This window comes from Apaloderma vittatum, unplaced genomic scaffold, assembly GCF_000703405.1.
Source record: "Apaloderma vittatum isolate BGI_N311 unplaced genomic scaffold, ASM70340v1 scaffold3913, whole genome shotgun sequence".
Classification (NCBI taxonomy): domain Eukaryota; kingdom Metazoa; phylum Chordata; class Aves; order Trogoniformes; family Trogonidae; genus Apaloderma; species Apaloderma vittatum.
Window position 1 is genome coordinate 58,242 of NW_009707371.1, and position 25,586 is coordinate 83,827.

At 41.2% G+C, this 25,586-nt stretch overlaps 1 protein-coding gene across 1 annotated transcript in view; it reads left to right on the forward strand.

Annotated features, from left to right (window-relative positions):
• LOC104271474 (sex comb on midleg-like protein 2) overlaps window positions 1-13,722 on the forward strand; it is a 59,107-nt gene extending 45,385 nt beyond the window's left edge. Inside the window, 6 exon segments of the mRNA XM_009866155.1 lie at window positions 1-130; window positions 4,292-4,474; window positions 5,565-5,678; window positions 10,963-11,244; window positions 11,907-12,070; window positions 13,597-13,722. The exon segment at window positions 1-130 is cut by the window's left edge and continues 30 nt beyond it. Coding sequence (XP_009864457.1) covers window positions 1-130; window positions 4,292-4,474; window positions 5,565-5,678; window positions 10,963-11,244; window positions 11,907-12,070; window positions 13,597-13,722 — 999 coding nt within the window.
• The last annotated feature ends 11,864 nt before the right edge of the window (window positions 13,723-25,586 follow it).

Genomic DNA, 25,586 nt, shown 5'->3' on the forward strand with positions numbered 1-25,586 from the left:
CACTTTGGACCAGGTCCTGTCAATGTGGTACTTCAGCAGGCTGTACAGGCTTGTGTGGATTGCGCCTATCAATCCAAAACAGTCTTTGGATTTCTGAAATCTGGCCATCACGGAGGGGAAATGATAACTGGTATGTGAAGATGCTTTTTTTCTTCTGTTTCTTCACTCAGTTGCAAACTTGAGGTAGGGCAGAACTGAAGTAGCTGCAATGAGTTTATATCATTTTTGTAACTATTTAAGCACAGTCAAGAACGTTTACTTGTGAACTCCTTTACTAAGAGAGTATTAGTGGTGTGTGATTTATCTTCCTCTGGGTCCAGGATGATTTGAACAATGCTTGAAATTAGAATTTAGCAATAGCAGTGTAAAATTACATATACACAGGACAGTTAGATTCTTGTAGTAAGTAGAGCTCATGCACCTCATTTAGCAGCCAAACATTTGTCAAGTAAACTCAGTACAAGCGAAATATCAGTTTTATTAATTCAAGTTATTTGCCTAATCTTATCCATATGTAGTGTTTGTGTTCTTTATGCCTTAACCAAGTGAGTGAAAAGTTTTGAACTAACCTGTTTAGCTTCCAGGCAAGTGATTCCACATGTTATAGTTGCTGCTTCTTCCCTTCGTCTGTTCCCCAGAATTATAGCGGTATCTTTGGTCAGTGTCCATGCATCTGTGTCCCCTATAATGGAACAGATTTATTTCTATTACATATTAATGGCAGGTCTACAGATAAATTATCTCTATATCTCAAAATGAATAGCTACTGGATGACAGTTTTTTCCTTCTAGGCTCAGAAATATTCTATACAGCAGTTAGCACATCAATTCATAATTCCATCACTTGCTATAAAAAGACTTTGCATTACTTTGATCTCTTTATGTTAACACCGGATGTGAAAGATGATTAGTGGAATATGAGTTCAATTATATTCCTCATAAAGGTGTTGCTGTCTAACAGTATTTAAAAAGCAGCCCCTTGACTTGTAGATAGCAGAACTACAGTAAGCCTTGCTTGTGTGTCCCCATGAGTTTGTTCACAAAGTGAATGCTGCTTCTCTGCTGTGTAGGAAACATTTAATGGCATTGTATCTGTGTGGTTTTGAAACCCATATTGCTTTATTTTTGCAAGATGTATAAAAGTTTATTACATTTTTAATACCTTGCTGTACCCAATTCAGACAATTTTCTTGCACAAAATGCACTGAGATGTGCATTGCCAGTATTCTCTTTGTGTTTGTTAATCATGAAGGACTATATCATAGGCCAGTGGTATATCGGGGCTGTGACTGAGCATATAATAATTTCTGAGCAATAATTATTTCACAGAGGAGAGAAAAATTTCAGAATCTTTATGTAGTTGTAGTTTGTTCGCATTCAAGAATTCTGTACAAGATGGAATTACTGTTCTGCACCTGGCTTCACCCCAGTGGCTGGATTCAGAAAAACCAGCTCTGTAGCTCTGGATTTGAGGAACTTGGCCACGTGGACTGCTGCTGAGGCAGAGCCTAGGTCCAGGTGATAGCAAATCACGAGACCCCAGTGGATCTGTGGTGTTCCTGAGCTCTTGACTTCTCACTGGCTTGTCAAACAGGTCCTGAGAAGCCAGTGAGCAAACACTCCCTGACATTTCGTCAAAAGTTTGAGAGATGTATTTTGAGAAGCACAAAATGTGACTTAGGTTAATGTAACACATTACAACCAGCTGTGTGTGTGAAGAAGAAGCTAGAGCAGAATAAAATGAGGAATTACAGAATGAAATTGTGAGTGTTGTCTTGAAGAGTTTTTGTCTGAAAGTGGTTTTGTCGTGTGGTTGTTGATCAGGTTGTTGTTTGGTGCTTTTTAAAGCTGATGAGAAAAAATAACCAAGCAGAGAGTAAGCAAAGAAATCTAAATCTTCTGTGGACTAATATTGTCATGATGAAAGAAAATTAAGGGCTTGATTAGGAAGCCCACTAATGGTGGTGGTGTCAGCCCCTTTTTTCTCCTTGTAGCTTAGAGACTGTGGTTTTGGGTGGGATGAAATAGACTGAGGCATAAATAAATCTTCTCAAGCAGAGAATTAAAATCAGACTCTTGGGTGAGTTTCTTCACTACCAGACAAACACATATTTCCGGTAGTTTAGCACTCAGCCTTCCTCCTAGCTTGAACCTGGTATTTAAAACATACTTACAGAATGGAAGGTGAAGAAATGAGAATGACTCTTCATCCTAGGGGCCAGGATTGCGCATGCAAGCTTCAGTCCCCATTTGTCATTACAGTTTGAGGTCATTTCACCTCAGAGGTCCTCCTTTTTATTTTTCCCCCTAGCGCTTACCTGGGAACTAAGAGGCTCTTCTTGTCCTCAAGCAGAGCAGACAGTTGAGCCCGTGGATCTGGATCACACACCCCTGGTCGAAGTTTATATTGTTGCCCTCACGTGTTCAGAGAGCAGGGGACCTGTGTTTGCACTGACTATTTATTTGTGGATTTTTCCCATGGTGTATCTTGCTGGGGCAGTCACACTGCCTCAGCTGTTTCTTGCTTTACCTTCCTGACAGCTCTTAAGATAATATTGTTCTTTTCAATGCTTCTTTTTGGAATGAGAAATTAAAGCATGGAGAATAAGTGATTTCCCCAAGGTCATATAAGAAGATCCATGAGGCTGTTATAAAGCATTTTAAATTTTTGCTGTAGCTGACTGGTGCCTTGCAGTAAATTTCTCAGGATATCAGGCTGTGCTGGGTCTCACAGCCCATTTGCTCTCCAGAACTGGTTGAGTTCCAGGCAAAAATTTGCCTTTGGAGACGCGTTCTCCAAACAGGAGGTTGGAGGACCTTGTGTCTGAGACACACGTGGGACTGTGAATCATTAGCGTCTCATTTGAAGGCTGAAGCCTGGAAAAAACGAATGGGCCGAGGAAACACGTTGGGCTGGGGTTTGTCCCTGTAGTCCTGACTCTTTAAACATTAAGCACTTGCGTTGGGTCAGTCTGTCATGGAAAGCAGATGAGAGGTAGCACGTTGTTGTTGATGCTAGCTGCTTAACTCTAATCAGAAGCTTCCTTACATCAACAGTGTAAGTTATTCACATTTCTGATTTCCTACAGAAGCCTAAAATATGCTAAATTTGGGCATTTTCTTTGGTTTTGTGTGTACTATCTGTCTCTTTTTTAACACAATATGGAAATGTTCCTTAATTCAGATCTGTGAATAAAGGCTTTCCTGTCATTTCTGTAGCGGTTTTTTTTCCAAAATGCATCTGTTACCAAGAAAATGTGATCCTATAGAGCTCTACTTATCATTCAGAAACTTATGTTAACAACAGAAAGCTGCATGACAGGCTGAAAACCAAGAAGACAAATCGATGTATAAACCCAGTGTTTATGCCACTTCTTTCTAGCCCTAAGCTTAAATTACCAATTTGTCCCTGCTTTGTCTTAATGTCTTTCTAATCAGAAATGACTAGAAGTTTCAGCTGATTTAATTGGTACTTAGTAATCTGTGTTGTTGGTAGTACTGAGTCTCTTCAAAATCTTAACCAATTTTCACAAAAAAAAAAGGAAAATGTTATCAGCTGCAACACTGTAGGACAAGGAAGGAGGTCAACACGTAAAAGACCAAAGGCACATGTCTAGGCTCTTTGTAATCACTCGGTTTAAAAGACACCAGATCCATTTGTGGCTGTTGTGGTATCTCTGCCACCTAGCTCCTGTTGAAATAAATGGGAGCTTGACCACTGTAGTACTGACAGCAGGATTGATTTCTTTAGTGATAAAATAGCAAAAGACAAAATGGTTTCTGTAGTCAGAATTTCGACGGTAATGGATGCTAACGTATGACCAGAACTATGCTCAGTTCAGTTAGAAACTGAGAAAAAAGGATCTTGAAGTTGTTTGCTTCCCCCCCTTTTTTTTCCCCCTAAGTAGTTGTGTATTTATTTATTTTTACGAAATACTGTAAAGGGTTTTTTCTGTGTTATTTCTTACAAGTGGGTGTTGGAGAGCTTTCTAGTTTATAAGTGAACAATAGAAATTACGCATAAGCTTTCAGTGATGAGAAATAGTTCCAAGTTTTGCTGTGCTAGTGTGAATCCAAAATTACTTTGTTAAAATAACTTCCCGTAGAGCAAATTTCAACTGGCGTGGATCCCACGGAAGGTGAAATTTCTTAAACTACCAAAAATGTTTACTTCTCTCTCATGTCTTGCATGGTTTAAATCAAATCCGGATGCCTTCTTTAAGTTAATGACGGTGTTTTACTATACTTCATGATACTTGGGGGGTTGTTTGACATCATCTTCTTATTCACAGCTTCCTTTGATGGGGAAAAGCACGCCATCAATCTTCCTTCTGTAAACAGCGCATCGTTTGTCCTACGCTTCTTGGAGAAACTCTGCCACAGCCTGCAGTGCGATAATCTCTTTAGTAGCCAGCCTTTCAGCCCTTACATGGGCTGTGCACATAGTCCTACGGAGTATGACAGGAACAAACCAGGTACTGGTTATCCACTGCTATTTTCAAGTGCTTGTATCTTTGGGAAGTGTGGCTACTTTGTGAAATGTGCCTTTTTAATCCCTGTTTCTGTGACGTGAATGGATTGAAATGAATACACTCCAGTTCCTAGAGAATTGGTTCCAGTGCGGTAGCGCTTTGACAGGATGGTGATAGCTCATACCACATGTGCAGAAATCATTTTGTACAGCAAACTCCTCCTTGTAGCCAAGCCAAGAAACATATGTATTGTACCACTGCGATACTGCTAAAAAGACAAGCTCAAAACTTCACATTTCATTTGTTACATTTATGTTCGGATCATAAAATCAACTTAGAAAAAGATACTTATACCTCATGGGAAAGGGCTTGCACTGAAAGGGAATTCAGTCTAGCCCTTCCCAGACTAGTAAAAGGGCCTTTATTTCCTCTTTAGTCACCTTATTCAGTGCTGGCTCCAAAACTTTTACATTCTCCCATGTACTGTCCAGTCTCCTAGGAGAAAAGGTGGATTTTGCAGGTGGCTGCTCATGCTAGTTTGTATGAGCCGGTGTCTTTGTCTCCTGCACCGGGAGCATAGCGTGAGGGGGAAATGGGATGGATTGTGGAAGATGTCCCATCACATTGTTTGCAGGCCCTGGCGTTATAAGTCCCAGCCTAAGGACTACCAGGAGCCATAGCTGAGAAAACCATGATGTCAGGGCAGTTACATAAGATTCATATTGGGTGTGAAGATTCCTCACAGCTGTCTGGTAGCTGAATCTGTCTTGTGGGTGCTGCTTTAGAAAGTTATTTTCCCCCCCTCCTTTCCAATGGAGAAATTATGTGTATAATTCTGTCTGTCATATGAAAGCCATTAGTTTTAACTCTTTTCAGAAAAGTAGCCAGGGTCAGAGAAATCTGGGTGTTGACAATATAAACTAAGCTCTACTTCAGCTTTGAAATTTTATATCAAAATGACTGAGCCTATGTGACACAAGAAACTGAACTCTAACCTGGTGAATGGTTGATGTATGTCTTTGCTTTTGTCCCTGGACTGTCCCTGTGAGCAGCTTTATGCTAGAGTAATAGGTGATGACTTTCCTCCTTACAGCAAAAGAAGAACTACCTGAAAACAGGAGTGGTAAACGATACTCTCAGGACTCTCCACCGTATACTGCTCCTCTTTCCCCTAAGCTTCCCAGAAATGATGCGCATCCATCTGAAGGTAATTACATTATGTCAGCATTATATATGAGGATTATTTATGGTTTCAGTATTTCCAGTCAAAAAAGGACTGAGTTCAACATATGTGTCTGGTTTGTTTCTACCCTTTGACAGGTCGGGGTGAAAGTATGTTCATTATTGATCACTGGCACAGATTTTGCACATAGGGAAGATCTACTGCAAGTTCCAGCAGCCCTTCTGCTAAACCTGCTAGCCTTTTTCATGAAGGGGCTCAGGCAAATAAGTGACGGATGAAGCCTCCAGCTTCATATGTGGCTAAATAGCAGGAAACTAATTGCCTCAAAATAGATTAGGAGATAAATTGAAAGCAACTCTTAATAACTCTAGGCTGGGGCTATTAAGTGAGTGAGGGTGTTGCTTGATGATAGAATTCAGCTGGGTTTATGCCTGTCTGCTGCTGACAGTTGTGCTGCTCCTGCTTCCCTTGCCTCCTTGTCACAGAGTCACAGAATTGTCTAGATTGGAAGAGACCTTTAAGATCATCCAGTCCAGTCATTAACGTAACACTAACAAGGCCTGGAGTAAACCACATCCCTAAGCATTGTGCCTCCATGACTTCTTCTGCCTTCAGGGATGGGGACTCCACCACTGCTGTGGGCCAACCCATTCCAATGCTTGGTAATCCTTTCAGTAAAGAATTTCTTCCTCATATCCAATCTAAACTTCCTTGTCCCTGCAGCGGGTCCCAGGCCCCCTGGCTGGGTGTTGGGCTGATCCAGTGGGCAGAAGCCTAGAAAACATTTTGGTGGAGCAAAATGCAGTTGGCTTCTCTGGACTGGCTCAGACAAGCACAGGGAAGGGTGGAATAAAATGCAGCTGTGGCCAGGGGAGCCACGAAGCCTCCCTGCGGCAGCTGGCTGTTAAGATTGATTTAGCTCACTGATGAATAGCACCTTTTCCTGCGCTGCAGCTCAGCTGCAGTGACTGAGCACATGTCTAGTCTTAAGTCTGCCTCGGATGTGAAGTAGAGTATCTATGTTTAAATGTGAGTGAGAGAGACTTAGAAAATGTAGGATTTTTTTACTGTGCGTTAAGCCATGATAACTGTTGATGTTGACTTGTCCCATCTGATACGTACTTTTTCTTGCTGCAAGATATTTGCACAGCATTTCCAAAGGCTTTTTTGAAATGTGACAGGGACTAGTTATTTCTTCTCTCACATTATTTTTTTCCTTCTTTTGGAAAATGCTGGGGTCATTTTGTGTCTTATTAGCATCAGTGGGAGCGGAATGATCTCTTTTTCTGTGCAGATTAAAAAGTCATAGGACTACAGTTAAAGCAGAAGAGTATATCCACTTAAAATGTTCAAATGATAGCTTATTATTTTATATGTATGTAGTGTATTCACTTCTTTCTATATAATATCAGGAGGAAATAGTTCTGCATTGATTATTGATTTCTTTGCTTATCCAAAAGTAGTACTGGCTTAATTCCACAAACACATTGTATACCTAAATGCCATGTTGCTGGCAGGTAACTGACTAAGTGTAGAGCACTCAAATTAAGTTGTTTCAGTTTGAGCACAACAAATGTTTGAGCAGATCTGCATTATCTTGTAAGAAATCTTCCTCAAAGTAAACATGCATGCACATACTGCTTTTAATCCTTATTTGATAATGGATCTCTTTTACAGATGAAATCAATGTACTCCTTAAAATGTATTTTAAGATCAATAGTTCCTTATAAAGTGCAATTATATGGGTAAAAAATAATTGAAGTAAGTGTTTTGCCATAATTTCAGAGGTTTGAATTTGTGTTCTATGTATTTCAACAGGCAAAGTGTTCTCTAGTGTTGTGTGTTTCCCATTAGGGCAATGTCCTCTGCTGAAAATCTGGAGGTAATTTTATGGCGGTCAGTCATGGGTTGGTTAGCAAGAGAGATGTGCCCCCAAAAAGTTCTGGTTCCATTGAGACATAATTGTCTTGAAGTAGTTGTTCTGAAATACCATTTGAAGGCAAAATGGAATAATTGTGGGAAGGGATCTTTCAAACAGCTCATTTTCCTTCTGATCTGCTCAGGGATATGTTTTGCAGATTTTGCTGTCTTTCCTGCTCACTAAGTTTCTTCTTGGAGTTATGAAAGATAAAGAGGGGGTGGGGAATAACTCAGTCTCCCTCCCCCTGAAAACCGAGTGTTGTTACTACTGTGGCTACTTACATCACTCCTGTTACGTATGAGGCAGAACAACTGGCTTCTGATTCCCAGAGGAGCTTCAAGAAAACAAAACGTCCAGTTCCTGCTAAGACCTTTGGTGTTTAAACAGTCTGTCACCCTTACATTTGAAACGTGAGGCCTTTTGTTGGCCTTTTATTAATCTAGCCAGAGGTCAGGCATTCTGCAGTGACACCTCCCGTCTCTTCACGTATGGCTGTTATTCACAGTGACTCAGAATGTTGAGGTAGGAGAAGGGTGTCGTTCATTGCTCCGTGGGTTGGAAAGCTTCATTGGCTAGATGCTGATTTTGAGTCAACTGCCACATCGCTTGGCCACATTTTCAACAAAATTGCAGCTGCATTTTGTCTGTAGAAAAGCTAGAAGGATGGAACGGGAACTGAGCTGGACACTATGGTTGCTGAACAGAAACACCTTCTCTAAAAGATGATGGTCCTGGGAAGTATGCCAGCTTTCTCCATCTTGTGCATGTGAATTGAGAATTTCCAGTAAGATGCATTCAAATGCTGGTATCTTGGGGGGAAAAAAAATGCAGATTTGATCTTTGCTGGCCCTATTTACTATTTTTTTACTTTAGGGTATATAACATCAGAGAGAATCGCAGAATCACAGAATGTCAGGGGTTGGAAGGGACCTCACAAGATCAGCTAGTCCACCCCCCTGCCAGAGCAGGATCACCTACAGTAGGTCACACAGGAACGTGTCCAGGCGGGTTTTGAATGTCTCTAGAGAAGGAGAAATCTGGGATATAATTAGAATGAATACAGTTAAATTACTTTTTAAAACAGTCAATTGTGTCTTCATAAATATTGACAAGATTACTTAAGTCAATTATTTTTTAAATTATTTGGGACCTCTGCTTGTTTACTATAACTACGGAAAAGTGCTTTTCTTGAGACATTACATGGAGTTGGCTAATATATGTTTAAATACTCTAGTTGAAACTTTCTGCTGGGGCATATTGTCCCCATTGTTTCATCCTACCTTTCAAGACTTCTGAAGTCTGAATCTACAGGTTCCGTCAGTTAAACCTGAGGCTCCTTCCTGCAGCTTTGTCGTAGCTATTTAAACTCTCACCTCTGCCTTTTGATCTTGGACTGCGATTTCTGTTAGTGGTTTTTTCCTCTCTAGTTCTAATTTTCTCTTGCTTGGCTACCCTTTAATTTTATAGTGCACTCTTAAAATCTCTCTGAAATTCTACAGAACGGTGGTTTTTGGTTTTTTGTTGTGATTAAGTTACTGCAACTGCTTCAAGCTGACAAATGCAAAATAAGTTAGATTTGTTTGTTTTCTTTGAAAACCTCAGTAGCCACTCCTTTGCTTTCATGGCTCATGTCTAATGAGCTAGAAGATTCCGCAGTGGTGGTTTTTAGAGTCATATATGTGCAAGAGAAGGGCTTGTGTCCATAAAAGCTGCTTTATTCCATGACTGTCAAGTGTAGGAAAAGATGTCACATCACCTTGCAGATCTTGCCTGAACAAATCCACAAAGTAGGGATCTGGCTCTCTGAATGCCTTTGTTTCCTTTTAGGATTATGCTGTCTGGAGACCAAAATGCACTTAACAGTTCTTCGCTGTGCTCCACTTCTAAACAAGTTTCAGCAGAGAACCTAAGACCTCGTGAATCACCATGAAAACATACTTGAGAAGCTCACTGGGTTCTGTAGGAAAATACCCTTCCTCTAGCTTTAATCGGGTATTTGCCCAAGAAGTTCTTGAAAATTGTCATATAAGAAGGGTAGTAAAAAGCTTATTTCAGGAACTTGTTTCACAGAACATACCAGTTCCTGTCCCAAAGAATATGCTGCTTCACTAACATATGTTTTATAACTTCACTAGAGTAATTTTCAAGATGGCAATGTGGAGTTTACACTTCTGTGAACCTGTTAGCTACATTTTCCAGCTCTTAACTCTCCTGCCAAAGCAGCATTTGTTTCATACAGATTTATCCATCATGCTTCCAACTTCTTCCTCGGGCTAGATATTGGCCTGATGCAGAGAAGAATGTGCACAAGAATGGAGTGGCATTCTCATCAGTTTCGGTTTTTGCTCCTCACATAGCGTGTTTCTCCTAATCAGACGTGAATTTGGTTGTCTTGAGAGTGGAATTTTCAGTAACCAAGCAAACCTGGCTCATGGCGTAGGGAAGTGGAGGCACTGAACTCTGCTCATCTGTCTTAGAAGCAATATTGACAGGTTCTAAAAATTCCTAACTATTCTATGCAGGGTTTGTTTGTGTTTTACAGAGTAGAAATTAACTGATAAGGGATAAGAACTAAAAAGGGAAATGTTGTTCTACTCCCTTCCTGAGACCTGATTTTTTTTAATTATTTTTTTTTAAACTTGCTCGTGTGGATCAGTATATTACACGTTTCTTTAGCTTTCCAGAGTCTGTACTTGCAGACCCTGCCTTGTGCAAAGAACTAACGGTATGTGGATACAGACTTGTGATCAAAACATGTCACGTTAGTGTGCCGTACCTGACACTCGCGGCCTTCTGTGCTTTTGCCTGTAACCTGTTCGATTTTTAACGATGAGCTCTGTGTTTGAATGTATTGGGATTGAGAGATGGTAATTGTCCACTTGGTTTTTTTATGATGTTAGTGACTCCCTCTGCTGTTTAGAACAAAGGAAACAATGGTTAGTTAACATGATAGGTTTTATTTGTATTAAAAATTTCTTGCAAGATAAATGCAACACACTCTTCTGAGAATATTTTTTTAGAAAGGTAATGGAAATGCTTGACTAGGTTTTCTTGATGTATCAGTATGAACATCAGATAATTTTACGTGAAAAAATTTCCTCTGTAAATTTCCTGTTCATAGTATTTAACAAATATAACTGAAATTATTTGTGGAAGACTGTCTCAACCTTGATGTATTAAATCTTTTGCTCAAAAAAATGTTTTAAGAATACAGCAAGAGCCCAGTGATTACTTGAGGAAAAGGGGCAGCAGTAGTGATTGCCTCACAGGAGATTTGTTGATGGGTTTACCATCTGTCAGTATCTTCAAGGGAACATAGCAAGGAGTTAAATAACGAAGGTATAACGTCTGTCGCTTTGGATGTATTGATATTTGCTTTTTGTGTAGCAGAAACATTGCCTATAGAAGAAAACAGCACTTCCAAAGAACACCGATTTTCTGAGGACTCTATGGATTCTGCACTTAGTTCTGTAAACCCGTCAAGCCCAGCCCATCGAAATTCCACGGAATGTCGTGCTTCAGGGAGTGCAGCGTATTACAGAAATTCCCCTCGGCCAGCAACTGCTACCTCAAATTCAGCCCCGATCCTGCGCAGGCTGTCCTTGAGCTCTGCTGGGAGCAGTGGTTACTATGAAGTCAGTAGGAATCGAATACAGAGGCAGATTGAAGGTATGCCACGGAAGTCAACTTCGCAAAGTACTTTTATTAACTACTTTTATTAACATACAAAGTCCAAGAGTTATGAGTAAAGCTCTTTGCTGTAGATGAGCTTGCCTGTGGAGGGAGCGTGCCGTTGCCGAGTGCGTCAGACTTGCTGCCGGAACTGCAAATGCAGAACTTAAGGCTGTTAGAACTCGTACTGCTGCACTTTTCTCTGCTGTTACGGGCCCTGCAGCAGACTGGACCAAGGAGGGCTGAGTGTGTGCAGCTCGTTTCCTGAGCATCTTAGCTATTGCTGTGTTGCTGAAATACAGGCAAAAGGTTTCTTCCTGTCCCTACCTCTGTCTGCACAGCTTAACTTGCCTTTGCCGCATTCCCACTTTAATGACATCTTGGGAGCCAGGAGCCAAGTAAAAGTTGAACTAATCCCTCTAGGTATGTCATAGTGCTAATGTTTATGCTGCTGTAAGTATTTGCAATTATATAAGGCATTTAAAGACAAATGGAACAGTTCAATAGTGATTGGAGGAAAATAAAACATCTTTCATTTTAATATATTGCAAAGAATGCATAATAAAAGTCGCATGCTAAGAATATCTTACATAAAATGAAGTATGTTATCCCTGTATAGACTACTGATACTTCTTCTCACAATATTTTTATGCTAAAAGCTGCGAGTTCCACAACTGGACCGGATTTGAATTCACTGAAAAGGGAACCGTCAAGAATATTGAATAAGGATCCTTCCACCTGGTCAATAGAGGAAGTGATGCGCTTTGTGAAAGAAGCTGATCCACAGGCTCTAGCTCCACATGCAGAACTCTTTAGGAGACATGTACGATGCATATCCATTCTGTTCTAGCAGATGTGTGTGTTGTATTAATCTCTTAAAATACAGCTTTCTCATCTCTCAGAGGGAGGCTGAAAATTATTGTTCCCCTGAAATTCCTTCTGCAGTATATTTTCTCTGTAGACTAAACACCCACTGCTTTCCAGTTTATAAGGAATAACGCAAATACTGGAAGTATCCAAGTTCTAACGGTCAACATCCTTCATCCCTGGTACCCTGAGAGAAGATGACATTCCATGTACAATGTGAGGCATTTAGCCTACATAGATGAGACGTCTCTAAGACAGTCTGTTTTGGAGACTGATTATCCCAAAGTAGAGATGCTATTATGCCTCATTAGCTTTACACCTGGAAAAGACCTTTAAGATCTAGTCCAGCTGTTAACCTAACAATTCCAGGTCCACCACTAAACCATGTCCCTTATCACCACACCTACATGTCTTTTAAATACCTCCAGGGATGGTCACCTTGGTCACTAATACTAAAATTCAGAGAATCAATTGAAATGTTAAATATACATTTTGAAAAATAATATGTAGGGTTTCATAATACGTAACTAGGTGTATTTAGAGAGAGAAACTGTCAGTTTCTCTATGCTGTTGTCTGGTTTTGGCATCCCCTCTTCATTCTCACTGTCCTTTTATATGTCAGGTTGCTCAGCAAAGAGCTCCTTTCGTGCCCCGTTGTATCTATGGCCGTCCAAAAAGAGGTTTACTTTCGTTTTAGTAGTGTTTCACCAGCTCTTACTAACAGTTACATCTCAGAGTAAACTAATTTGGAAGGAAAACTCAAAATAACTTTTAACAGAGCTTCCTGTCTTATGTTTTATTCTTAGCTGTATAACAAGACTAAATATTACTTGTTTTGTCAGAATGTTTTGCTTCATGGTGTTTTAAGGAACTAATGATCTGTCGTAATGCTACTCAGAGTTTAGGACTGTCACATTTCAGCAGCTTCTCAACCAGGCAGTTGAAATCATACAATCACAGAACTCTGACTAAGTTGTCCTTGGTTGTGATCCTGACAATCTGTCTGGTTTAACCTGGACGTAGATCTGTCTTAACTTCACAAATGATCTCTAACCCCTTCTTCCATGCGACTGTTTGCACGCTCATGCCAAAATCCTCCCACAGCTGTGTTCAAGGTTCAGTGCAAGGCCTCGGTGCTTGGATCATTTAATCTCTAACTGCACAGACCTTCCTTTGCAGCAGCTTATTTTTCCCTTGACCCATGCACTTTTTTTCCAAGCTAGTACCTAATTTTGAGGGCTGTTTGGTCAGTTTCTTTTTCTTACTATAGTTTTCTTTAGCATCTTAAACACTTTAATTATATGTTGAAAAACACTAAAATAAACCCAATTTCATTGACCATCTGTAAATATCTAATTATACTAAGTTACTGTTTGTATGTGCTAGATAGATTTTTGCTACAGTATAAACATGTGTAATGTATTCTCCGGTTTTACTGTGCAGCTCGTTAAAGCAGTTGTGTTTATTCTCTTCATTCTGCAGGAAATTGATGGGAAGGCACTACTCTTACTGAGGAGTGACATGATAATGAAATATATGGGACTGAAGCTGGGGCCTGCGCTAAAATTGTGCTACCACATTGAAAGACTTAAACAAGGGAAGTACTAGCCGGTGGGGATACCACAAATATGTGTGTTCGTGTCACACTAAGCTCTCAGGTTCACAGCCATCGCCTTTATTTGAAACTATTTTGCTGATATAAATTGTCTTTATTTTTCGAAAGTGCTCTCAAAATATAAAGAAGACCTGCAGGATAAAGGGAGGGTGGGGTGGGTAAATTTGCATTATGTTCTGCTATTTTGTGGACTAGTTTAGAAAGCTTGCAGGGAAGGACAGTTGCTCCTACTGGAGACCGGAGGGTTGAGCAAGAGTGCTCTCTGAGTCCTGAAAAGTGCGTTCTCTGTTACAGACGTCAGCCAGCGTGTTCGTATTCAGAACCAAAACAGCTGGATCCCAAAGGAAAATAATAAAACAAACCAGCATCAGGTGTTAATAATTTTTACAGGAGTGTCTGTAAACTTTTGTATTGCAAGAAAAATTTCAAATGTAAAAGCTTATCTCTGTAGTGAATACTCAGTCCTTCAGCCGAGTAATATTCTAGTATATTATTCTAGGTTATTCTTCCTAGACTTTCATAAAGTGAATTGGTCATAGAGGATGGAGGTTTGGGGAGGGAGGGCTTTTGGTGGGAAGGGCTTAATACAAGTATAAGCTTTTATAAAGTATGATTATCAGTCCTTTGGTAGATTGTGAGAGCAAACCTACGGTATATTGCCAATTTTTGCCAGCAATAAATGTTTTTGTTTCATGGAAGCGCATATTGGCTGTGTAATCAGCCATTTCTGGGACACACTGATTTAACTGGAACAACACATCCACGTTTTAAGTATTCCATCCTTTTTCTAAGTTTGGTGTGGATACACATGTTCATGCCTTTTTATATATACACATGTGTGTCGGGGAAATACATACTCTATATATATATAAAAAAATACAGACACACTGTAGATATGTGTTCAGTTTTTTAATGTGTACTTTGCACTGTGCCAGAGAGAACTGTACAATTTCTTGGTGGTGATGGTTTTGGTTTTTTTACGCCAGTAAATTTAGTTGTGTACTACTCTCGTATTCATTAGCACCTGTTTAATATGTTGTCCATTCTTGGAGTGAGAAGGTGACAAACAATCAAGGAGTGGGTTTATTCATACAGGCAAGATCCCTGTACTATGCAATACTCTTGGTTTTTCATCCCTTAACGCTGAGCCATATATTCTGTTTTTTTTCTGGAAAGACACATTTGGTCCAATGTTTTGGGTTTATAAGGAAGTGCTACTATGTAACCAATAAGCTTTTTTGGGGGGAAGGTTGGTGCTGTTTGTATAAGCTACAAGAATGAGTAGTGATAATAAAGTTGTTTGTTGTCACTGCCAATTGTAATATAGGTCAGGGACAAGAAAGTACACTTTCTGTGTAGGAAACTGAATGTACTGTATGTAATAATCAAGTGATAAAAACTATTTGCTAGGGAAGGTGTAGTCCTAAAATGGTAGGGTTTATTATATTTCTTACTGCCTTTTTATATGAAAGCATATAGCATAAATGTATTTTTTACGAATTCCTTTTCTGAAAATGCCTTGCTTTACCAATAGTCTGATACTCCTCAGGTTTCAGCAGAGGTACTGCTGGAAAATAATAAATTTTGTGGCTCATAAGTGTTGAAGTGTTTTGTTAGTTTCAGTGACTGCAATGCAATTTTAATTTAGCAAGTCATTTGGACTTTGAGAATTGTTTTTATTATTATATCGTTAGACATTTGACACTAAAGGTTACCTATATTGATTTGTTTTGCATATCATTCATGGCGCTTGTATGCTTAGATGAATAATACAAGCACGCTCTTTATAGTAAGGAAAGGTCAGAGCATTGATTGGAGAAATAGAATATTTTCTCTTTGTGTTGGGAAAATACTGACTTGATTGTTGGTGCAACCATATTAAAGTCAGTTATATATTGAGGAAAACATCATGCCCCACATGTTCAGTATACTGTTTATACCTGACTTCTGTGCTTTATTATGCTGAATTTCAGAGTTCTTTAGCATAAAAGTATCTCACGTGATTTAAATGGAAGTAATTGGCTGATGACGACTTTCATTTTTTATGTTGCCATCAGCATAAGAAGAACAAAGACATTTAAATTTTTTGTTTGGCCTTTACAGAATGACATTTTTGTACATGGCACTATTATGGGTATAAATACTTGTTCAAAGCTTTCTGTGTACCCATGTGCACAGGGATTGCTGTGACGGTGCAGCACCAGAATTTCACTGTGTGCTAGAGCATGAAATTTGAGTATTCAAAGTGTTGTAGCAGAATATATATTTTATTCTTTATTTTCAATGGGATGTTCTTATCTATCAACAGAAATAAAATAGTTTGTTCATTGTTGTAACTGTCTGTTTTGTTTGATGTTGTATGTATAAGTGAGCTCTGTTTGCGTAGGCAAGCGTAGCTATCTTATCTGGCATTTGGCAGTGCTTGACAGTTCGCGTAAACATCTGAGGTAAGGAAGTTTTAATCGGAAGGGTAAAGCCATTCCAGTGTTGTTTATCTGAAGGAACTAATGTCTGAACTTGGGTTGGTCCGTGCTTTCAAAATAACAACTTGGGAATACATTCAACTGTTTAGTTTTGCAGATAGCATTTTGTCACTTGCCGCTTACAGAATTCTCATATAACCACTGAGGGGAAGAAATTGCTAAAAACTGTTTATCCTGTGTTTGGATGAAGACTTGAAGTGTTTTAAATCAAAGCAGTTAATGGCAATAGGTTTGAATTCCATGCACTTAATGCTTTCTTACTTCTGTGATACAGAAGTGTGTTGTTCCGGTGGCTGTTCGCAGTGATCAGCCTGTGCTTGAGAAGTAACTTAAAATGGGTTAAATTGGATAACTTCATATCCTTTGCAGGCAAATTGTGGAACTTGGAAGTTAGTAGTGAAACAGTCCAGAGGCATTTCACATCTGATCTCTCTCAAAAGATAACTGAATATCTCTTTGGTGCGTGTTTGATATAGAAGACAACATGATGTATTCTCTTTGTTTCTCTGGGTTGCTTTCCTGTCCACAGGGATTCATTTGCTTATCTGGTTCTGTGTCGCTCAGCCGGCTTGCAAGACAGCGCCATAACTCCTCGGTACATCATAAAAACTCTTCTATTTGAAATGAAAATACTGCTGCCTGGGAGGACTAGCAGCTCTCACAGTTCTTATCGCAGGAGACCCATGCAATAAGGAGATATGAGAGTGCTGTATGGCAGGGTCATTGCACATCATGGTTGACATGACTGCACTTCTAACAAGTTTGTGGCTCTATACGTATCGTATGATTTTTTCGGGAATAACGGTGGAAGACAGCAACATCATGTTGTAAATGTTGGCTCAAAGAATGGAGCATCTTCCCCTTTTTTGTTGCTTTTAATAAAGCCACACCATTTTTTATTTCCGGTGGTAGACACAGGGGCAAAGATGTTCATCTGAATACTCGTGGTATTTGTAGAAATACCCTTTCCTGTCACTCAGGGATATAATTTGCCCAAAAACAAAGTCAACCTTCCTTGTAACTCTGACGACCGTTTTATGTGAGTCCATGGATGTGATGGCATATGCCCTGTATGTGATACAAAAATCCTACATTTGAGTGTCTCAAGTGTTCTGGGGGGGAAGACTGAAGCCCTGGGTAAGCATGACTGAAATCTTAAGTCTGAACCTGGTCAGATGAAATGCCATGGTTCTTTGTGCTTGTCTTTCCTTTAATTGGAGGTGAAATTCAGAAAAATGAAACATGAGTTCACTGTTGAACTCATAGTTTATCTTTCTGCTTAACTCACCTGTTCCTATTCATGTATTATTCCAGTGGGCCAACTTAGGATCATGTTTTCATTTAAATATGAGTAACTAATGAAAGTCTGTATATATGTATGTATATGTGAAACTATAATGTAAATTATCTTTAATTTAGATGGCCTGACATCCAAAACCAAGCAGTCAGAGCAGCCTATGTCGAGCCAACTTGAAGTAGAGGCTGGTAGTCACCATTCTAAGATAACTGGTGTTAGGCCAAGTATCTATTTTGCTTCCAGTTTCAGCTGACTGTTTGTTTGGGGTTTTTTTCAGTTCTGCATTATTAAAGATCATCTAAGTTTGCTTTGTGTTTTTGTCTAGACCACTTTGGAAACTTTCATGTGTGATTCTGTAAACCAATTACTCTGAAACTATGTATTTTTTAAAGCTTTTTCTATAATAGACTTAAAATAGTAACTGGAAATGACAAGCTGTATAGAAAGCAATGCTACAGGGAAAGCCAAAAATACTGCTCAGCATAGATGTGAGGACTTTTCAGTTAAATATAGCAAGATTTGTATCTACAGCTTTTTGTGTTTCTAGCTTTGTGTTGGATATGCCCTGTTCTAAGTAAGAGTTGGAGAGTGTATCACGGAAGGCAGGAATGATGAGGCCCAAAGGGACCACTGGAAGTCATCTGATCTAACCCCCCTGATCAAGCAGGGCCACCTGCAGCAGGTTACCCTGGATCGTGGCCAGGCAGCTTTTGAGTATCTCCAAGGATGGAGACTCCACAACCTCCCTGGGTAAGCTGTACAAAGGCTCAGCCACCCTCACAGTGAAAGTGGTTTATGGCCTTCAAAGGGAACTTCCTGTGTTTCAGTTTGTTCCTTGCCTCTCGTCCTGTCACTGCACAGATCCTGTCTCTGTCCTCTTTGCACCGTCCCCTCAGGTATTTCTGTACATCAGTGAGCGCCTCCCTGAGCCTTCTCTTGTCCAGACGGAGCAGTTCCTGCTCTCTCAGCATATTCTCATAGGAGAGATGCTCCAGTCCCTTCATCATCTTTGAGGCTCTTTGCTGGACTCTGTCCAGTATGTCTGTGCTTCTGTTGTACTGGGGAGCCCAGAGCTAGACCCAGCACTCCAGGTGTCGCCTCACCAGTGCTGAGGGGAGGGATCACCTATTTCAGCCTGCTGGCAACACTCCTCCTCATGCAGCCCATGGAACCATTAGCCTTTTTTGGTGGCAAGGGCACCTTGCTGGCTCATGGTCAACTTGATGTCCTCCAGGACATCCCAGATCTTTTCCTGCCGAGTTACTTTCCAGCTGGGAGGTCGCCAGCACATGCTGTGCCCCGAGCTGTCCCCAGGTGCAGGGCTTCGCACTTCCCCTTGTTGAACTTCAGGAGGCTCCTGCCGGCCCGTTTCTCTCACCAATCAGGGTCCCTCTGGGTGACTGCACGACCTTCTGATGTACCAGCCACTCCTGCCAGTTTTGCGTAACCTGCAAACTTGCTGAGGATACGCTCTGCCCATCATACGGGTTATTAATGGAGCAGTTGGACCAGACCCAGTACTGACGCCGGGGGTCACTAGTCATGGGTCTCCAACCAGACTTTGTGCCACTGATCCTCTGACCATTCAGCCAGTTTCCAGTGCACCTCCCTCTCTGCTTGTCCAGCCCGACCATCAGCAGCTTGTCTGTGAGGATCTTACTGGAGGGAGCATCAAGTGCCTTCTGCAAGTCCACACAGACAACATCCACTGCTCTACTTCTCATCTACAAGGCAAGTAATTTCAATGTGAAAGTTTGTCAAGTTGGTGAAGCATGACTTTCTCCTGGTGAAGCCATGCTAACTACTCCTATTGATCATCATTTTCTCTTGTTCATGTGCCTGCAAGTGGTTTCCAGGATCAGCTGTTTCATCACTTTCCCAGGGATAGAGTTGTGGCTGATGGGTCTGCAGTTCCCTGGGTCTGCAGGCACTTCTCCTATTCACCGTGATCAGTCAAAAATTGTGTAGGGTGTCTTTGCAATGTCATCTGCCATCTCTTTCAGCACTCGTATAAGTGCATCCCATTGGGCTCGTTAGGCTTCTGTATGTCCAGTTTGCGTAAGTATTCCCTGACTCGATCCTTTTCCATGAAGAATCCGTTATTCTTGCTCTAGCCTTTCCCCCTGGTCTCTGGGATTTCTGAAGGCTGATCTTGCTAGTAAAGGCTGAGGCAAAGCAGATATTCAGTACTTCAGCTTTTTTCATGTCCTGTGTAACAGAGTCCCCTTGTCTCATTCAGCAGTGGGCCCCCATTTTCTCCAGTCTTCTTTTTGACACCTGTATAGTATAGTCTATTTTAATGCATTTTCATTTCATAAAACACACTTTAAAAGTGGATAGCAGTATTTTTCTTTGATTGGCTAGCTAGTTACATTATAGAGTAAAATGAACATTGAATTCCAACATCAGATATGTGAACCTGTTCTAAAAGTTATGATCACCTTCATGTTTCTGCTGCTCTTTCTGCTGAGTTGAAATTATGTAGAGTTAGGCTGGCTTGGTTTAAAGACCAAAAGAAAGTAAAAGGAGACCCCCTCAAGATCTATTTCAAAGGTCATATATTTTTTTTAATTACATGTAAAACTACTGGAGTGAGTAAAAAGTGCTCGTTTGGATCTGCCGAAGAGTGAAGCGGGGAGATAGAAGCTGATTTCGTGTCCGTTTCAGTGGTGAAATGATTGTTGCTTTTTGGTCTTGGGCCTTGTCTATAATCTCTTGCTCTGTCAAGCTTACAAACTAGCCCATAATCCTGGGATTGTGTTGCCCAACTGTCAGGGCTCCTGTTGTTGTTTCAAAGGTCACACAGAGCCATTTAGAGACTTTATATTCTTAAAATCTGAACAGTCTGTTGTAAACTTGTTGTGTTTTGAGTCTGCAGCTATGAGACCTTTTTTTCAGTGAGGATCTCAGAGATTTATTCTTTAACAGTAGAAAAATACATGTATTGTAAAGCTTTCTCTTCTGACAGTTTGTTCTAAATAAATTCTCACTATTGTGGGTGTTTAGATGATGGGAGTTCTGTACATACTTATAATATGCCATTACAGTAGTCCAACGGGCTTTTAAATCCCTCACTTGCCTGAATCATCCATCCCTGTCCAAGCAGGTCATTTTGATTAGCTGTAATTTGTCAGAATTAGCCTCCACCAGCTCCAGAATCTCCCAGTCCTGCTCTACAAGCTGAGGAGTCCTGCATGAGCTGCTTCTCCTCATAGCTTTATGGACCGCTGCTAGTTTTATTTCAGCTTTCATTATCTGCAGGGAAACTGTTGAGTGCTGATGACGAAGGCTGCACACCTCCTCCTCTTTATAAAATACATGAAGATGTTTTCATCTGCAGAGATTCATTTTTCGACCTCCGAAATTAAAACCCTTCCAGAAAAACAGGACGAGCAAACAGATGCCAGCACAAGAGGAAAGGGAGATCACGTCCCGTGTTGTGTGAACAGACAAACGCGAACAGATGTACGGCTTGAAGCTGGCAGGAACCCCCTCTGCCAGTGGTTCCTTTCTAGTTACGACAGCTGGAAGGAAATGAATACACCACAAAACCACCACGGTAATTGCCATTACCCTGCCTTGGCAGTCTCAGCACGGAGGTCAGGAACTGGAAAGACAAAGACTCATCTACCCTCCCAGGTGGGAGCTGAGGCAATTGGCACAAGGCACTATCAAAATCTTAAAGAATGGTGGAGCGCCTTAGGAAGTCTGGTGTTCAAATGCAAGAGGCCATAATTTTACTAGATTTCTCCCTTTCTCATATTTATTTTTTTTCAGTAATTCTGAAGGCACTCTGTTTCCCCAAGCAATTGTGCTGATGCTGTCAGTTCCCTAAGAGTGGGAGATTTTAAAGAGGTCTGAGCTCTTCTTCCCTCAGCTTCCATCTCTCCAGACTAGTGCTGCCAAACTGGTCTTTTGTTGGACACCCTCTTGAGGGAAGGATCTTTGCACATGCTTCTTACTCCTGCATGTTTTGAAAAAAATAAGAAAAGAACTCAAGTTTTGCTTTATCTCTGATGTATGTACCAGCTATTGCTACTCAAGGTGTGGTCTACAAATTGCACTTTTTTGTCTGTCACTCTGTTTCTTTTAAGTCCCTGTGCTCTCATGAACAAAATAGTGTGGAGGGAGAAATTAATAAGTTCTCAGTTTTAGTCTCTCTTTGGTTTATGCCTGTGGCTTAGGGACAAGATACAAGGTAGGTCATTGTAATGTACTCGGGATGTGTTGCTTGTTAGGCTCAGTGGGCAGTGGTGCGAGGTTGGGGGTTTGGGTTTTTTTTTAATGGGGGGGTTATTTTGGTGTGATTTTGTTTTGTTTTTTAAACTGAATGCTGGCAGCTGTTTGTTTGTAGCTCAGCCAAAAGGAGCATATTACTTTCATACGTCTTTGAATTCACCACAGGGTATTAATTGTGAACTGTCTTTGCTTGGGTGGTGTTTGGCTATAGGAAATGAACAGGTTGGGGAAAGTTTAAATGTTTTGAAAGAAAACAGAAATGGAAGCCTGGGATGAGTGATAGGGTTTGCCTGCAATAAAGATGGGAAGAAAAATGTATGAAGAATGAAGTAATGGAAAATTGGAAGAGAGAAAACCAGGTATATAGCTTAAACTGTTTCAGATTTGGATGCACTGACTGTTGAGTCATGACTAGTGTCTTTGACTGTTTGTGTTTAGCTGGGATTTTAAAGAGGAGAGTTAGAAATTAACATTTTGGACCGTGTCAGGGGTGTGAAGTATTTTATCTTGTTGTTATTTCATCTGAAAACATAGACTGAATCCTTGTAATTCCCTACCCAATTCTTAAAGCATTCTCTTTCTCCTTAAATTGTTTCTTTGTAATTGAATGAGCTGCTGCTACCAGCTCCCTCTTGTTGTGATTTCTTTTAAAGACACACCAGTTGAGAACCCCAAACCTCATGATACCGGATTTGGTTTAATTTCATATAACTTCTTGCCTTTGTATCATAGTTGTCTGAACTCTCTCACATTGTAGTCCGTGGATATTTATCCATAGAGAATACTTCTGATCTCTTAGATCTTCATTGTTGCAGTTAGAGCGCTGTTGCTCTCTGGTTTTTTTTTTTCTTTTAAAGTGTTAAGAGATGAGCAACAAGCATTTAAACATTGTTGGTCTTTTCTAACCCCATTCTGACCCCCTGTACCTGAATAGAAGTGGTGCTAGGTGAGTGTGGTGGATGCTTCATCAGGCTTTAAGATTGAGTGTGGCAGCTTTGGGCCATCATGGTTGGGCTGTGGGAGGTCTCTGAAGGACAGGCACACGCTCGCTTACGCTGGATCATGCTCAGTGGGCTAAGCTCACATGGTACTTATTTTGAAATATTTGTTTAAAGAATGAAAATCCACACGATACCTTTATAAATGTGAATGCAGGCAGGGTTTTTCCCGTTCTCAATAAACAAGAAATTGCTTGTGTATCAGAAACTTCCAAAATTAATAGCTTTCTCATGCTTACTGATGGGACTTTTGGGGGGTTTTCTTGCAGTATATAAGCTCCAGAAAGAGGGACCTCCTTGGTTTGTGTCACGGTTGATGCTCCCTTGATCTGCGAGATGCCAGACTAGGACAAAATGTTGCCTACTTCGATTCTTAAGCAAAGAGAGATGGGAACTCCGTTGATGAGGATGTGGTGGGAAGGATGATGTTGAAACAATGCAGAAAATGTGACCGTTTTGAGACAGCTGTGGGCTAAGGAACGTTGATAATCCAAGGAGCAAGGGGGGGCCAGGCACAGGCTGATGTGGGGATGCTATGTGTCTGTTAAAAAACGCTTCACTGGAAACATGCACTTCTTAACAGTGAAAACTAATATTTGACCTGGAAAATAGTGCTCCTATGCAGTTACCTGCCACTTGGTCTTAATCTTCCCTTCTTAGTTCTAAAATATCTCATAATTTCTGTACTATTATGCTATTATTCTAGGAGCTTGGGGTATATGGGCACAAAGTGGTGCTAAATATTTTAGCGATTAGTAATTTTTCTCCCTAAATATGAAGAAGCGTTTCAGATGGTTTAACAACAGAGTGGATTTTCCTAGCAGGGCTGCAAAACTAGGCTTTTAACAACTGTGGAAAATAAGTTTTCTGCACGAAAATTAGGGGATTTCCTTTTCTGTGTAGGACTGCCTTGCTGTATTCTGAATGGCGGAATTCAGCATTATGTGGTAAAATCTAAGAGAAATACAGCTTTAATAATAACTTTAATAAGAGGAGGGGGAAATGTTGGGAAAAAAGAAAGTGAAAGGTGAGTGACAAAAGCGAATTGCACAAATTAACATCATTAGTGTCACAGTGGCAGGCTGGCTGAATTCGGGAAGGCAGGAACCGATCCCAGCCAGAGGAAAACAAGGCCTTGGAGCCCTTCAGCATGTTTTTATAAACTTGAGCACAAAAAGAAGCTAAAACATCTGGCACCAGGATATTATGCAATTGTTGTTTTTATGCTGTTTTCATTGTCTAAAATTCTTCACGAGGACTGTTAACGAATCGCTTATTGTTGTCAGATCGCTGTCCTGAGGTGCCTCTGTGCAAGTAAAGGGGCCCAGACTTTGAATCGCTCCCTCCAGTGCTTGGTGGCCACTTCTGTGCCAGCCAGTTTCCCCTGAAAGCTTGCCTATGCACGAAGTGCACGAAGCTGCTCCTTTAAGCCCCTGTGGGTCAAACCTCTGCAGGGATGTGCAAGGTGGGGTCATAATCCCAGTGCTTGGGGCAGGGGGATGAGCAGAAAATGGGTAGAAGTGGTTAAAAAAACCCCAAAGTTGGCACTGATCGGGAGACATATTGGCATATGATGGATAGGAGCATGCATGGCAGGAGAGCCTAGGTCATGCACGTACTTCAGGCCTGTGATACACAGAAATGGATGCCTTTGCTGTTCTCCTTCCCCTTCACTCTGGGCTGGGTTTGCTGCTGATCATCCCCATCACCTGCTGAGTCAGGGCAGGAGCCAGAAGGCCACACTGCCTGGCGTGCTCTGGCTGGATGTGATGTGACGTTAAGGGTCTTCCCCAACCCTTCTAGAAAGGGTTACCCTCCCCGTGCTCAGTGCTCACCTTTCTTCCCACTCTCGCTAAGCCACAGAGCCCTGGAGCCTTGTCTTTGAAGTTGACACCTTCCCTTTCTCTGTCTCATGACCAGGGCTGCAGCTTTGCTTCTCCTTTTCATTCTCTGGCTGGCTTTATTAAAGGTGCGATGCTTGCAAGTCTGGAAGGGGGTTCTTGGCTTCCACTGCCAGCTTTTATCTCTCCTTTCTTCAGCTTATTCTGGTACTCATAATTATCTGCATCTTACCTGGCTACTTGTCTGTTCTCTCAGCCTAAAAATCGCCTGGCCCAGGTAAGTTCTCTGGCCAAGAAGCTGCTCATTCTGTTGGATTCATTCCTTCATGTTGCTAGCAGCTAACTCCATGTGCTGAAACCTTAGCCCTGCACCCCTGGTCCCGGGGCTGTGCCTTTGAGCAGCGCAGGTGAAGGGGACCAGCTGCCCCATGGAGGAAAGCTCCAGGCTGGTGTATCTGACCTCTCCCACCCCTGAGGCTGCTGTGTACTCTGGCCTTCATCCAAGATGCGCAACCCTGTTCCACTCCTCAGATTTAGTGTTTGGCTTCCTGCAAAGCCTCTGCCTTACAGAGGGAAAAGAGCAGAGGGGAAGGTAACCCACCCTTGCAGTCCTCTCCCCTCACCCTGATAAAAGCCCACACCAAAAGTCCAAGTCAGAGGAAGCTTGGAGACAACAAGGAGTGCCCTTGAGGTTCTGCACTACTCTCCCCCACTCTCCTCTCCTCTCTCTCCTTCCCTTGCACATACCCATCATTGTAAAACATCTTCCTCCTGCCATTACGGCTTAATGACTTTCCCTTCAACTTCACAAGAGGTATTAATGTCTCCATTAACAGCTACCAGAAATGGAAGCCCCATATATCATGAGTACTGCTCCATGTCCTTCTCCTCATACAGAAGTTTCAGAAGCAGTTAAAATGTAGCCCTGTAGAAAATTAATGGCCCAATATACAAAATCCGTAATTGCTGCTAGAGGCAAGGAGGAGGAGGTGGAAGTGC